This window comes from Eumetopias jubatus, unplaced genomic scaffold (genome assembly GCF_037043125.1).
Source record: "Eumetopias jubatus isolate StellerSeaLion01/CBP00866 unplaced genomic scaffold, mEumJub1_p1.0 scaffold_4, whole genome shotgun sequence".
Lineage (NCBI taxonomy): Eukaryota > Metazoa > Chordata > Mammalia > Carnivora > Otariidae > Eumetopias > Eumetopias jubatus.
The window spans coordinates 77,939,478-77,954,617 of NW_028274810.1; the positions used below are offsets into that span (position 1 = coordinate 77,939,478).

The 15,140-nt window shown below is 43.8% G+C and overlaps 1 protein-coding gene across 4 annotated transcripts in view; it reads left to right on the forward strand.

Annotated features, from left to right (window-relative positions):
• Window positions 1-15,140, forward strand: part of INPP5B (inositol polyphosphate-5-phosphatase B) — a 46,345-nt gene that overhangs the window by 17,460 nt on the left and 13,745 nt on the right. For all 4 annotated transcript variants that reach the window (XM_088022494.1, XM_088022495.1, XM_088022496.1 and 1 more), the window contains 6 exons: window positions 9,723-9,819; window positions 11,206-11,373; window positions 12,232-12,333; window positions 13,571-13,685; window positions 14,029-14,145; window positions 14,925-15,112. In XM_088022494.1, the coding sequence (XP_087878620.1) occupies window positions 9,723-9,819; window positions 11,206-11,373; window positions 12,232-12,333; window positions 13,571-13,685; window positions 14,029-14,145; window positions 14,925-15,112 (787 nt within the window). The remainder of the gene's footprint in view (window positions 1-9,722; window positions 9,820-11,205; window positions 11,374-12,231; window positions 12,334-13,570; window positions 13,686-14,028; window positions 14,146-14,924; window positions 15,113-15,140) is intronic.

Below are 15,140 nucleotides of genomic sequence, written 5' to 3' on the forward strand. Positions count from 1 at the left end.
GTACTTGGGATTTGGGTTAGAATTTACTTTTTTTTCCCTTGTGTGATGTCCTGTTTGAGAAAAAGCCCCAACCCCAGGTCAGTGATAGGCCTGGCTACAAGATGTTGACATCGAGACCTTGCCTCCTCTCTTTGTTTTGTAGCTCTGGGCCTTCAATAGGTCTGGTTTGGCTTCTAGACCACCTTTTAGCCTTGCAGTGAGGGAGGGGCTCCAGTTAGCCATAGGAAAAGAAGACGGTAATCACAGAAGGCAGAGACACTGTTATCTCTGGTCAGTGGGCGAGTCCACGCTTAGAGAAGTTAGGTGATTTGCCCAAAGTTGTAGAGCTAGTGAGTGGCAGAGTCAAAAATGGAACCTGGGTCTTTGATATTGATGTATATAAATAAAATACACATTGTAACTAACTTGGGTGGCTCAGATGGTTGAGCGTCTGCCTTCGGCTCGGGTCATGGTCCCGGGGTCCCGGGATCGAGTCCCGCATCGGGCTCCTGACTCAGTGGGGAGTCTGCTTCTCCCTCTCCCTCTCCCCCTGCTCATGCACTTCTCTCTGTCTCAAATGAATAAATAAAATCTTAAAAAAAAAGTATTTGAAAGTGCCTGTAAGCAAAAAGCAAAAGAAGTCCTACCACGGAGAAATGACTACTGTCGACCCTTTGGTGTCTCCCCGTCCAGGCTTTCCAATGTGTATGTGTATGTGTCTATAAAATGTATAGGGATATTTAGAAGTGTGTTTTATATGTACACAGACATACACTCTAGTCCTTTCTGATGTGTGTAGCGATGTCAGGCCATGTTCTTAACTGCCATCTTCAATCCCTTATCAGCAGTTCTGAAGTCCTTAAAGCTCCAAAGACTGAAAAAATGTTTTTTGCAAGTTTGGCCCAAGCTCAGTTTGGCAGTAAGACTCGCTTGAACTGACAGGAGGCTATTTATAGGCTTTATTTATCCCATCGCATATTACTACTCCTAAGTTGCACTGTGGAGATATTAAAGTGTTTGATTCCTTGGTGTCGCCTCAGACTCTGCTAGGGGGTGTTGTATTACAGGCAGCATAGGTAATGTATTAGCTTTCTAAAATCCCCCAAATTCTGGGTTGCCCAGGGTCGCTTAGTCAGTTGAGCATCTGCCTTCAGCTCAGGTCATGATCCCAGGGTCCTGGGATCCAGTCCTGCATCGGGCTCCCTACTTAGCAGGGAGTCTGTTTCTCCCTCTCCCTCTGCCTGCCTGTCTGCCTGCTGTGTGCCCCCCCAATCTATCAAATAAATAAATAGAAAGTCTTAAAAAATAAATAAAATCCCCTAAATTCTGAATTCCAAAGTACACTTGGCCCCAAGGGTTTTTAGATCAGGGACTGGGGATCTGTTTTAGGCTCTGTTGCGGCTTGGGCGAAGGAAGGGGCCTCCGGGGCAGTGTTGTCTGTTTAGCCAGGCATGGGAGAGGGGGTGTGGTTCTGTAAGCTGTACAGTGCAATGCGCAGAATTTGCAAGAACAACACCTCTGCAGTTTTATACACCCAGACCAAACTGTTACTATGGTTGACCTACTTCCTCCGTAGGCTCTTAACAGGGACATGGTTTCACTTGTAGCTGTGAAAGGTGGTCATCAGGAAAACACCCAGGGGGCACCTGAGTGGCTCAGTCAGTTAAGCACCTGTCTGTTGCCTTCGGCTGAGGTCATGATCCCAGGGTCCTGGGATTGAACCCCGCATCGGGCTCCCTGCTCCGTGGGGAGTCTGCTTCTCCCTCTCCCTCTGCCCACCCCTGGCTCATGCTCTCTCTCTCACTCTGCTCTCTCTCTCAAACAAATAAAAATCTTTAATTAAAAACAAAAAAATTGAATTTAAATAAAAATAAATTAATTAAAAAAAACACCCAGAAATGACACCCTGTGGCTCTTTGTTCAGTGTGTGTCTACTGGCTGCCTGATATGTTCCGTAAATTGTGGTAAGCCGAGGGCTACAGAGAAAGCATCAACTCCTGCTTCCAAGAAGCTTGTGGTCTAGCTAAAGAAGGAAGGCAAAAAGAGTTAAACACAGTTACGGTTCCATTATGATAAATGCCTTGACAGAGGCAAACCCTGGGTGTGTGAAAATACAGGGGCCAGAGGAGACCTTTTGAAGGAGGTGAATCCGGAGCTGAGTCTGCAAGGATGACTGAAATTCACCCCATGAAGGTGGGATTGGGGGGTGGTTTGGGTCGGGGGTGGGGGTGAGGAGGCAGCATCTAAAGAGAGAAATAGTTTTGCTGTGACTGGATTGGGGGGGGTTGGCAGGAGATGGGGCTGGAAAGGGAGTCTGGGCTAATTACAAAGGTCCTTGTATGTAATACTCAGAGGTTTGGGGTTTATTGCACAGGTGATAGAAGTTATCCTGGGATTTGAGGCACAGGAATGACCTGCTCAGATTTGTGTTTTCTTCTAGGTGGTGGCAGAATGGACTGGAGGGGGAGATAACGGAGGCAGGGAAATCACTGAATGTGCTTTCCAGAAACCGTAAGGGCCTAAACTAAGGCATGACCATAGGGATAGGGAAGACGGTCAGGTATAAAAATATTTAGGAGAGAAGATTTATAGGACTTGGTGGACAAACATGGGAAGAAAGGAAAAACCCAGATGTCAGCTGTTAGATTGGCTGACAAAGGAATGGAGATCTGAGGTTGGAAAAAGGGCAGAGCGTGAGTAGGGAAGCAGGAGAGGAGGAAGGACAGGAAGCTGTGGTCAAAAAGGAACCATGGGGCTGCCTGATGGTAAATTTGGTAAAGAGCCACTGACAGCCAGCTTCCGTGCTAGATTCAGGGGAGAAGAGATTCCGAGAAGACTGCCCTGTGGCTGGAAATCCCCCAAATCATGCCTTAAAATTTCCATGCACAGAGGGAGGAATGAAGATGTTCTCGTCCTTGCCGGACTGGGTCCTGCGGCAGACACGGTGATATAGGTCTGCAGGGTGATTTTCCAGTCCATTCATGGACGGAAGCTGAATCCATAGGGACACACCCCTTGTCCCCAGGAGATGTCCTTTCGGTCTGGCTGTTAGTAGGAACTGTGCCCCAAAAACAAGACCCCTAGAAAGCGCTGATATAGGAACAGAGCTCTGCCCCTTAGTCCGTAATTTGCCTTGGCTCCTTATAAAGCCCCATGAGATATTTATACAGAAGTTCCTACTTTGTAGATGAAGAAACTGAGACCCAAAGAAAAGAAGGAACTTGTCACACAGGAAGATAATGGTACAACTAGGCTTCAGCTTATGTTTCCTGATACTTCCATGCATTTAACACATCGAGTACTTACTATAAGCCAAGTGCTGCTCCAGGTCCCTGGGAAAGAGCATGAAGACAAGGCCCCTGCCTTCCAGAGCTTACCTTTCAGTGGACATAGCCTCCAATAAGCTGAGGAATACTTATGAGAGATAATATCAAATGGTATTAGTACTAAGAGGAAAAATGTAACAGGATTGTGGTTCCCAGTTGGTGTGCTGTGGCTCCCCAGCACCGTGTAGGGAATTCACAGGGCCACAGGGGAACATTTCAAGGTTCGGAAGGAAATACAGAGATACCTGTCAGTCTGCTGGAACACGAACCTTCTAGCTCGACTTTGTTCACAGTTTCAACATTAGATGGTGCTGCATTCCTTTTGATGACATGGTATCTTTGCGAAACTGGATTTGGGGTGGTTGCTGGGATCAAAAGCAAGTACCAGGCAAAAATCAGTGTGGCACATCGTAGGTGGTGTCCCTTCGGATTCCAAGGCTTGAGAGGGTGTGCGGTACGCAACAGGCACACACCTCTCTTTAGTCGGTAATTGTGGTTATTTCAAATGAAATAGAAATAGTATTTTTTTCCTTCTATTTATGTGTATTTCAAACTGCTACTTAAGTTGTTAGGACTTAAATACTTCGTGATTTTATTTTGGCCCTAACTACTTCAATGGCACTGGTAGGTATTTCGGCCTCGAGGCTCTTTTGAAAAAAAATCACTGAGATAGTAAGGGTGCTGTGAACAGAGGAATTTAGGAAGCTCTGAAGTAAGGGGATAGAGTGACGTGGGCTGGTGGGGGGCTGTTTAAATAGGGTGGCAGAGCCTCTGACATCTGAGCAGAGGCCTGAAAGAAATGGAGTGAGTCATGTGGAGATCTGAAGGAAAAGCTTTCCAGGCAGAGGGACCCGCAAGGGCGAAGTTCCTGACTTGGGAATGAGCTTGACATGCTCCAGGAACAGCAGGAAAGGAGGTGTGGCCAGAGCAGACTGAGTGAGGGAGAGTGCAGTGGATGGGGGCCAGAGAGGTGTGGGGGCCAGGTTAGGGAGGGCCTTATCAACTCTCTCAGGGGGCCAAATTTCATTCTGAGGTGTGGGAAGCGATTCGAAAGTTTTAGGCAGAGAAGTTAATTCGTGTGACATAGTGATAACACCTTCTTTTCACTCTGGCTGCTCTCTGGAAAACTAACGACAGGAGTGTGTAAGCGTGGAAGTCAAGAACAGTTAGGAAGCCGGTGTGGTGAGAAATTCCAGGTATATTTCTGAAGGTAGAACTTGGCTGAATTGCTGATGAATTAGGTGTGGGAGTAAGGGGAAAAAAGAGGAGTCACAAGTGAGTCTCAGGTTTTTATTCTGCACAGCTGGTCCAATGATGGTGCTATAAACCCAGCTGAAGAAGCCTAAGGAGGGGAAGCAGCATAGAACAACCTGGAGCTCAGGTGAAAGGTTGGAGCTTGGAGATTGGGAGTGGTCAGCATGTACGTGGTTTTTAAAACTGTGAGGCTAAGTGAGATCACCTGGCTGGGGAAGAATGTAGCTGGAGAAGCGGTCTAGTGCCAGGGGCTTTGCCCGGACTCATTCCTGGGGGTGAGGCGTGGGGTGTGTGGAGAAAAAAAGGAGCCTTCAGAAACTAAGGGAAGTATTTACCGGGGGAGAGAATGGTTTCTATCAAGAGCTACCGAAGAGGTTGGAGTGGACTTAGCTGAAAACTGCGAACTGACCGCTGGATTTGGCAACATGAAGGTTATCAGTAACCTTAACACAGCGGTTGTGGTAGAGTAGTGGGGAGTTAGGCTCCACCTCTTTGAAGGCAAGAGTATTCTTCATAGCAGATTTGTCTTTTCTCCTCCGTTTATTTTTATTTTTATTATTTTTAAAGATTTTATTTATTTATTTATGTATTTATGTATTTATGTATTTATTTATTTATTAATTTGACAGAGCAAGAGGGAGAAGCATGCTCCCTGCAGCGCAGGGAGAGCGATGTGAGGCTCCATCCCAGGCACCTGGGATCATGACCTGATCATGACACTTAACCGACTCAGTCACCCAGGCGCCCCAAAGCAAAGTTTATTGAGTGATAGTAAAGTGATAGTACAAAGCTCCCGAAGAGGCAGGGGACCCAAGAGGGTTGCCTCCATTTATTTTTTTATTCAATTATTAATAGCAGTATGGATTGATGGTTATTTCTTTTATACTTGGAATTATAATCCAATATTGCTTTATTTCATTGCTCAAATTGTTCCAGCTGTGACCATTGGAGCTCTTTCAGTTGGCTTCTGTGTCCATTTGACATACCCTCATCATTGTGGGTGTTTTTATTTTGGGAGTTTTTTTGAGTACTTTCTTGATTTCTGGCACTAGAAGATGCTCCATCTTGTATATTTCCTACCCCAGTCCTAAAATAACCATATCTCAAGGAGCCCCGGTTCCTTTTATTGGAGAATGGTATTGGAAATCGAGATTGGGCATTAAAGAGTGGTCCTTGCTACTGGTGTGTCCTTGCTTCTAGGCTCTCCTAGCTGATGGAGCAAGGAAATGTATGTGTATATACTTAAATGTGTGTATCTTTATATTTCTATATGTAAGCATATGTATCTATATTAGGTAAACATGAACTCATGCTGATATCTCCAACTCTAACCCATTACCACATGGATCATTCTAGCCCCTTCCCCTTGTTTACCTGGAATCTCCCACTCCAACAATGAGAAACCTGGCTCCCACAATCCTCTCTCCATTTTCTTAAGTGTTAAATTTCAGGATCCATGTATAGCGGCTTCAGAATTGATAACCCATATCCCCGTGGGTAGCATCGTTATCAGCCAGAGGAGAGTTCTTATGAACAGTTCCTTTTACCTTTAGTCTTACAGAGTCCACTCATTTCCAAAGCTATTTAGCTCAGCACTTTTTTCTTCTATCCCCCGTCACTGAGGCTGTTTCAGACATTTGTAATATAGTTAGATTCTTTTGTCATTTTCTCATTTCACTCCAGGATCCTTTGATCTCCAAAATGATTTTTTAAAAATTTGCATACATTACTCTGTGCTCTAAAGTTCTATGGGTTTTGAAGCCTATGGGTAGTGTCATGTATCCACCATTACAGCTTCTCACAGAATAGTTTCACTGCCCTAAAAAGTCCCTTGTGCGGCACTTACTTAATTCCTACCCACCCACTGAACACCTAGTAACCATTCATCTGTTTACCATCTCTAGAGTTGAAATCCTACAGCTTGGAGCCCTTTCACAGTGATTTCTTTCACTTAGCAATATGTATTTAAGATTCATTCATGTTTTTCTGTGACTTGGTGACTCATTCTTTTTTATTGCTGAATAATATTTCATTATATATATATATATACCATAGTTTGTTTATTCAGTCATCTATTGAAGGACATCTTGGTTGCTTTCAGTTTTTGATGAGTATCAATAAAGCTGCTGTAGGGATGCCTGGGTGGTTCAGTCAGTTAAGCGTCTGACTTCGGCTCAGGTGGTAATCTCAGGGTCCTGGATCAAACCCTGCGTTGGGCTCTGCACTTAGCGGGGAGTCTGCTTGTCCCGCTCCCTCTTCCTCTGCCCTTCTCCCCCTCTCTCAAATAAATTAATTTAAAAAGAAAGTTATGTGCAGGTTTTTATATGGACATAAACTTTCAAATTGATAAATATCTAGGAGTGTGATTGCTGGATCATATGGTAAGGCTGTTTATAGCTTTGTAAGAAACTATCAAACTGCTTTTGCAAAGTGGCTATACCATTTCCCATTCTTACAATCAGTAAATGAAAGTTACTGTTGTTCCACATCCTTGCCAGCAGTTGGTATTGTCAGCTTTTTGGACTTTAGCCATTCTTAAAGGTTTCCCATTATGCCATTCACTAACTCAGGTACCTTGGTTCTCTAAGCTTTAGAGTTCAGTGAGAGTAAAGCAAGAGAGGTAGAATACAGTTGGGGATTTGGTTCTCAGAAATAATTTGGTTAACCATGGAGTTGTAGAATTCTAGAAACAAGTTCTGCCTTATTTCTGTTGTATGCTGAAGACAATGGGAAGATGACCTGAAACATTCCAAAAGAATGCTACAGACTTGAGCTTAGATGTTACATATTTATATAAGACACATAAGGAATCCATGTTCATCCAGTATTTTCTGTTGAATTGTTGAGTGATTGAACTGCTTATTATGTGCTGGCTGGTGTGCTGGATGATGGGGATGCAGTGTTGAATAAATCAGACATAGTCCTGTCCTCAATAAGCTTACAGTCTAACTGGAGAACAAACATTATAATACACAACAGTTGAGGCTATAATGAGACATACAGGGAGCTATGGGAACACCAGTGGCAGGGCATCTGACCTGATCTAGGGGGAGTTAAAGAAGGCATCTTAGAAGGAGTGAGCTCTGAGATGTGGTCTATGGCAGGGCTTGGCTAAGTACAGTCCGTGGGCCCAATCTAGCTCACTGCCTGCTTTTTTACAGCCTGTGAGCTAAGAATAGTTTTTATAGTTTTTTTTTTACTTTAAAAAAAATTTTTTTATTGTTATATTAATCACCATACATTACATCATTAGTTTTTGATGTAGTGTTCCATGATTCATTGTTTGCGTATAACACCCAGTGCTCCATGCAGAGCGTGCCCTCTTTAATACCCGTCACCAGGCTAACCCATCCCCCCACCCCCCTCCCCTAGTTTTTATAGTTTTAAATGTTTGAAAGAATTAAAAGATTCCTATTTTGTGACATGTAAAAATTATGTAATCTTCAGATTTCAATGTCCATAAATAAAGTTTTCCTGGAACACAGCCACGCTCGTGGCTCCTTTACACTATGACAGCAGGGTCAAATCGTTGTGATGGAGGCGGTATGAAAAGTTTGCTTACCCCTGGCCTGGGATGTGTAGGAGTTAGCTGTGTAAAGCAAAATGAAAGAAGGAAGTGGGTTTCTGATGGGATGGCAGTGTAACTGTAGTAACTTTAATATGCATAGACTATGGCATTCAAGGAGGTGGGAAACCAGGGGATTATGGTGAGAGGTGCAGGTGGGATCCAGACTGGAGGGAAACTTGGCAGCCATACTGGGAGGTTTGAGTTTATTCAATGGGAAGCTCTTAAAAGGTCTTAAGTGATGTGATTAGCCTTCCTTTTTCAAAAAATCCTCTGGCCACAGTGTAGAAATTGGGTCAGAGATGGTGGGGTGAGAAAGGAGGCCAGGAGATTAGTTTGAAGTCATTCCAGGGAGATGTTGGTAACACGGGCTAATAGGGCCACATTGGAATATATATATATATATCTTTAAAGATTTTTATTTATTTGACAGAGAGAGAGACAGTGACAGGGATCACAAGCGGGGGCGGGGGGAGTGAGAGAGGGAGAAGCAGGTTCCCCGCTGAGCAGGGAGCCTGATGTGGGGCTCGATCCCAGGACCCTGGGATCATGACCTGAACTGAAGGCAGACGCTTAACGATTGAACCACCCAGGTGCCCTGGAATATATTGATTTGGGAGGCATTCAGGACACAACATTGAAAGGCCGTGGTGATTGATTGGAGGTATTGAAATATCATTATTTTCATATTTCAAATTGTGTGTGTGTGTTCTTGTTCCTGTGAATGCATGGTCAAAAAATCCATGTTTAGTAATAGTCTTCAGGGCAGAATTCTTCCGTGATGGTTCATGCCTCCAGTGCTCCTTAACTTGTGTGTTGAAACAGCCCCTTTCTGTGGCCTCTCCATGCTGTTTTCGGTGGACAAGAGATTTGGCTTTTAAGGAGCAAAGAAGCTATTGGCAGATTACTTTTTCTTTTCAGGTTTATCTTGGTTTAACAACTGTCCCAAAGTATTTATTTATTAAAAGTCCTTGGTTTGCTCTTTGGTTTTTGAGGGAATTTATTAACAGTGACAAGCACTCCCTATTCTCTAGAGCACTTAGACCCTTTCCAGTGTCAGATCTCTGACCCTTGCCTCTTTCCTCCTTGAACTTGAAGTCCCACTTGGAGTAAATGGAAATGAGATCACTATCTTATATTTCATAATATGCTGTATGGCTTCCAAAGTGCTTATTTACATGTCAGCTATTTGATCCCAGCAGTAAACCTGTGATAAGGGCAGGACAGGTCAAGTCACCGAGGTTGAGAGAGGTTGGATGACTTGCCTGAAGTCAGAAGGCCAATAAATAGTAGAGCTGGTGATGGAACTTAGGTCTGCAGATTGCACGGTTTTATTCTTTCTGTAATGCATTCTGTCTCTAAGAAAAGGGAGTCAGACCAGCTGGGATAGTTATGTTTTCAGAAGTAAAGATCTCTGGATGAAATGCTTGTTTTTTTCGCCCTCTCTCTTGTGCTCCACAAGCCACCACCATCCGCCTTTCCTATGCTTTCAAGCACTATGTGCACAACCAGTGATCTCTAGACAACAATTGGAGAAGCTGTGGTCTCTATGTTAAAGTCTGTGTAAGCATGTTTTCATTCCTTCCACCTCCCCTTAGGTGTTTCTGACCTTGATGATTCGAGGTCAGATAAGAGAGGCCTGCTTGTGGACCCAAGCTCTTGGGGTCAGGATACACCAGACAACTTGCTCACAAGGTAATGCAGCTGTCCCTTCATTTGTACTTCCTAAGGCCAAAGTTTCCCTCAGTATAGAACTGAGACCATTACTATGCGTGATGTAAGTTGTCCCAGGGTAGCTGGTTTAAGAAATGTTGGACATTTATTGAGCATTGACTGTGTATGCCAGCCACCATGCTCTTACCTGGATTATCTTATGTTAACCTAAAAGATAGGTACCATTGTGTTCTTTGTTTTACAGCTACAGAAACAAGTGAAGAAGAGACTTTATATAATTTACTCAAGATCCAGAACTAGCAAGTAGCCCATCTAGGATTTGAAACTGGCAGTCTAACTCTACCTTAGAAATGTAGATTAGAAACATTTTTCTTTCTCCCTCCCATTCTTTTAGGAGTTTCCTGACTCTGAAGATACTTTTTTTTTTTCTGTTTTTATTTACTTTCTTTTTTTTGCTGATGTGCTATCATATTTAGTCTGTACACCAGTGCCCCCTACTGCTCATAGGCCAAAATCATCTGGTCGAGATAAAAAACTTGCTTGTTTGTGTCAGTATTTTTATGCACTTAAGCAGCAAGGAACAATCCCTGAACTTTAAATGTAGCTAGATCTGTCATTCTCAGTTCACTTTGAGCCTTTTTGATAGACATAGACACATTTTTACGTAGCTGTAATTAGTATGTACTTGAGGATATAATATCAGATACTTAGGTGGTCTTTATTCAGGGCCAGAAGTTGTTGAAAGTGCTTTATGTATCTTAATTCATTAAGTAATGTTCAGCAAAAGTTTCTCGCACTTTTATTAGGATTCTGTTAGATAAATGTGTCAAATTTTAAATTTTGCTTAACTTTAAATGTTGGCATTTGAATGATTTTTAGTTTGACTATTAAAACTACACAAATAATCATGAAATATAAACTTTCATTGCTCTTCTTTTATTTCAGATTATTCCTGTGGAATAGAGATACAGTAGAATTGTCAAGTCAAAGGATCTGGACAGTTTTATAAGTCTCGTTACATGAGGCAGTAGGGTCTAGAAAGAGTACTGTCAAAACTGGGTTCTAATCCATACTCTGCTGCCATCCAACTGGGTGGATCATTGATGATGCTAGATCTCATTTTTCTTATTTGGAAAAGGAAGTGATTAGATCAGAATGTCTTCAAGGTCCCCTCTGATCTGAGCTCTCTATCAGAAAATCTCCGACCATTGTGCTATACAATCAACAACATATAAGTTTACTTAATTGCACATAGACATAGTGGGGTTTTTTTTAGTAAATACATTTGACTTTGGCCTCGTTCATCTTCTGTGACTCAGACAGTTGTGTGTGGAAGCTTCAGGTTCATGTATTTTGTCATGGGGGACTCATCAGAATTGATAAATTCTTGTCTCTCTGTTTTTCTAGACAGAATAAATCCAAGTATGAAATCACCGACATGGTTCGCTCCTCCACTATCACGGTATCAGACAAGGCTCACATTTTATCCATGCAGAAGTTCGGGCTACGAGATACAATAGTGAAATCCCGTCTAGTGCAGAAAGAAGAGGATTATACCTATATCCAGAACTTCAGGTAGCTACCTGGGCAGACTGTTTTCAAAGCAAAATGATCATTCAGCTCTCTGAAATTTCAGCACCCCCACCACCGCCCCCATACTCTGGATTTGTAAGTAGATCCTTCTACAGAATCTCCCCCATCATTCTCTAAATGACCATTTCCTTTCAGTCTTCATGAGCAGCCGTTTGTTCTGTGTCTTGCCTGGACAGGCACAGTCACACAATTTGCAAATAGTCACGGGATTATTTGAAGAGGTATATAGGACAGAAGAAGGAACGATATCCTGAAATTTGTGTACCCCTTGGGGATTCTGGGCCTTTGAAGAAAGTCATTTAAACTGAAGTTAGTGAATTGAAGGTAGTGTTTGGTAATGTTTTTAGACAGGATTACTGAAAGTTAAATGAATAGAGGTTGCAGGATTCTGCTAGATCTTTTTAAATCAGTGCACGGGGACTATAACACAAAGTGACATTGCTTCCAGGTATATAAACAGTCAATTATGGTGAACACTGCTGTTGTTTTCCTTCTGAAGGTAATTACCGAGGTACTTTTTGTTGTTTTTTCATTTCCCTAGCACACACACAGTAAGGAATCATTTTGTGGATAATGATTCTCTAGTGGCTGCCAAAGCTAAATAGGAATGTTCCCAATAGCCCTACACTGTTTGAAGTTATCACAAAAACAACAGATACCGTGGCAGACTGCAAGTCCCCCTTTGGTGCCACAGTCCTCGGTCCAGGTCAGGTGTGACATTTCTTAGGTCTTAAACTTTGACTCCAGGGAGACTGAAACTGGGCAAAGTCAGGGTAGGATGCTTTCCCCGGTCATCTCCATAGCCCTCCCAGGTGACTCATCAGTTCTCTCTGCTGACAGGTTTTTTGTGGGAACATACAATGTGAATGGCCAGTCCCCCAAAGAAGGTCTCCGGCCCTGGCTAAGCCATGGGATCCCGGCCCCAGATGTGTACTGTGTGGGGTGAGTGCTTCTCTTCTCAGTTCTGCCTCTCCATCTCTAAAAAGTGTAGCTGGGCGGAAGGGACAGGGACGTGAATGTATAGCCGAGTCTTCACAGCAGGGGAAGGAATTGAAAAATGAGCATGTGCTTAATAACAGCTCCCTCTCTGTTTGATGTTCTTCCTGGAAGTAAACACACTTCTGGCACCGTTAAAGTGATGTGCTTGGCATTTAAATGCTATTATTTAATTTTTAGTGCAGCTCTCTGTTAAAATCACTACACCTCGAACTGTCTACTTAGACATTCAACACTTTGTTGGTCACAAAGCAAAAATATCTTTTGCCAGGGAAGGAAGGTTAGCTTTATTTATTTATTTATTTTTAAGATTTTATTTGTTCATTGGACAGAGAGAGAGAGTACAAGGACGGGAGCGGCAGGCAGAGGGAGAGGGAGAAGCAGACTCCCTGCTGAGCAAGGAGCCCGATGCAGGACTCGATCCCAGGACTCCGGGATCATGACCTGAGCCGAAGGCAGACGCTTAACTGACTGAGCCACCCAAACACCCCAGCTTTATTTTTTTAATTTATTTAATTTATTTTTAAAAATTATTTAATTTTAAAAAATTATTTTAAATTTTTTTAGAGAGAGAGAGTGTGTGGGAGGGGCTGTGGGAGGGGCAGAGGGAGAGGGAGAGAGAGAACCCCAAGATGCGGGGCTTGATCTCAGGATCATGACCTGAGCCAAAATCAAGAGTCAGACACTTAACTGACTGAGCCACCCAGGTGTCCCAGGAAGGTTAGCTTTAAAAAAAAAAAAAAAAAGTCCATCAGTCGGTCATTTTTTCCTTCCATACATATTATCTTCCTACCACTGTCCTAGGCCTGGGAATGGGGAGTGGGCAGCAAAGGAGCCTGTATGGTAAAGTGGGAAGGGCCTAGAATTTGGAATTTATATAGACCTAGGCTTCACCCCCAGTTTGCCATATGGTGCTTGTGTGAACTAGTAGTCTCAGGTGTAAAATGGAGACACTTCTGACTGCTTCACGGGCTGGTTATGGAAAGGAAATGGGTGGCTGCTCATGAAAGCGCTGGTAGTTTCTTAGCATTTAGTCCCTTGGCTCCACGTATTTATTTTTCTCCCCTCTTGAGGGCCCTGCAGTTTAGCTAGAAAGTGAGGACACACGCGCCTAACCCAATCTGAGGACGTGTTGTCTTGCACATTACTCTTCTCTACTCTGACTGCTTGCTGCTTATTACAGGTTCCAGGAGCTTGATCTGAGTAAGGAAGCCTTTTTCTTCCATGATACCCCAAAGGAGGAAGAGTGGTTTAAAGCTGTATCAGAAGGTCTTCACCCAGATGCCAAGTATGCAAAGGTAAGCGAGGGGTCAGTGACCCTTAATTTTAGGTTGCCACGCAAGGAAATTCTAAGACCTGTCACCTTTATCATAAGCCTGTCCTAATTATTTCAATTCCAAGTTCTCCAAAAGAGGTTCTCTGGGTAGGAAAGATGCAGGTCTGGGCACCAGTAGGCTGTTCGGGTTATCCTGGAGCATGCTTGGTGAGCTGCACAGGTGATTACCCTGTGTTCCTACTGTGGAGAAGGAAACACATCAGTGTCCTCAGCCAGCTTCGAGACCACTTTTCCTCTGGGATAGTTCTTCCTGTTTTCGATTTCTAGTTCATGGCGTGACCGGAATGTTTGGCTCTGTTGTCCAGGTGAAACTCATCCGACTGGTGGGGATTATGCTGCTGTTGTATGTCAGACACGAACATGCAGCACACATCTCCGAGGTGGAGGCTGAGACCGTGGGAACAGGAATCATGGGGAGGATGGTGAGTTTTTGGTTGGTATGCTTGATCCCTAAGGTTTTGGCCCTGCCTCTCATGATACTGTGACTGAGTGCGTCCCAGGTTGAGGGTGCTGGTGTGACAAGATGAATGGTGCCCTCAAGCAGGGCTAGATGGAGCGGACCCCTTAGAAATTGTATTTTAGTGAGCTGCTGACTGATTTAGCATGTATCTGGGTCTACTCCACACCAGAGTTGATCTGTCCATTTCCCCCATGAAATAGCCTGCAGGAACTATGTTGGGAAAACCAAGATACAGAAAGAACGCTGATCAGAAGTGTGCAATTTCTTCTTCTTCAGGCTCCTAAAGTCCTGCTTTTGGGTTCTCCTGCAAGAGCTTAGCTTCCTGTGGAGAAGGGCAGGCATGTGGTTTGCCTGTGATTTAGTGAAAAGTGGACTCGGCTTTGCCACTGACCGGCTAGTCACTCTGCTTTCTTTGATTTGTTTTCCTACCTGTTAAAATACCGACAGTAGGGGCGCCTGGGTGGCTTAGTCAGTTAAGCGCCAGACTCTTGATTTCGGCTCAGGTCATGGTCCCAGGGTCGTGAGATCCAGCCCTGTGTTGGGCTCTGCGCTCAGCGGGGAGTCTGCTGGAGATTGTCTCTCTCCCTCTCTAAAAAAATTAAAAAATAAAATACGGACAGTAACACTGCTTCACTTAGCTCTCATGATTATTTTGAAGAGAAATCATGTTGAAAATGTGCAGATTTAAATGGCTGCCACCTTGAGGTTGTGAATTGGATTCTTTCGGGCTCTTTCCCGTAGGGTAACAAAGGAGGCGTGGCCATCAGGTTCCAGTTCCACAACACCAGCATCTGCGTCGTGAATTCTCACTTGGCAGCCCACACAGAAGAGTATGAGAGGAGGAACCAGGACTATAAAGACATCTGTTCTCGAATGCAGTTTTGTCAGATTGACCCAGGCCTTCCCCCTCTCACCATCAGCAAGCACGAGTGAGTCTGGGCTCAGACCCCAAGCAGT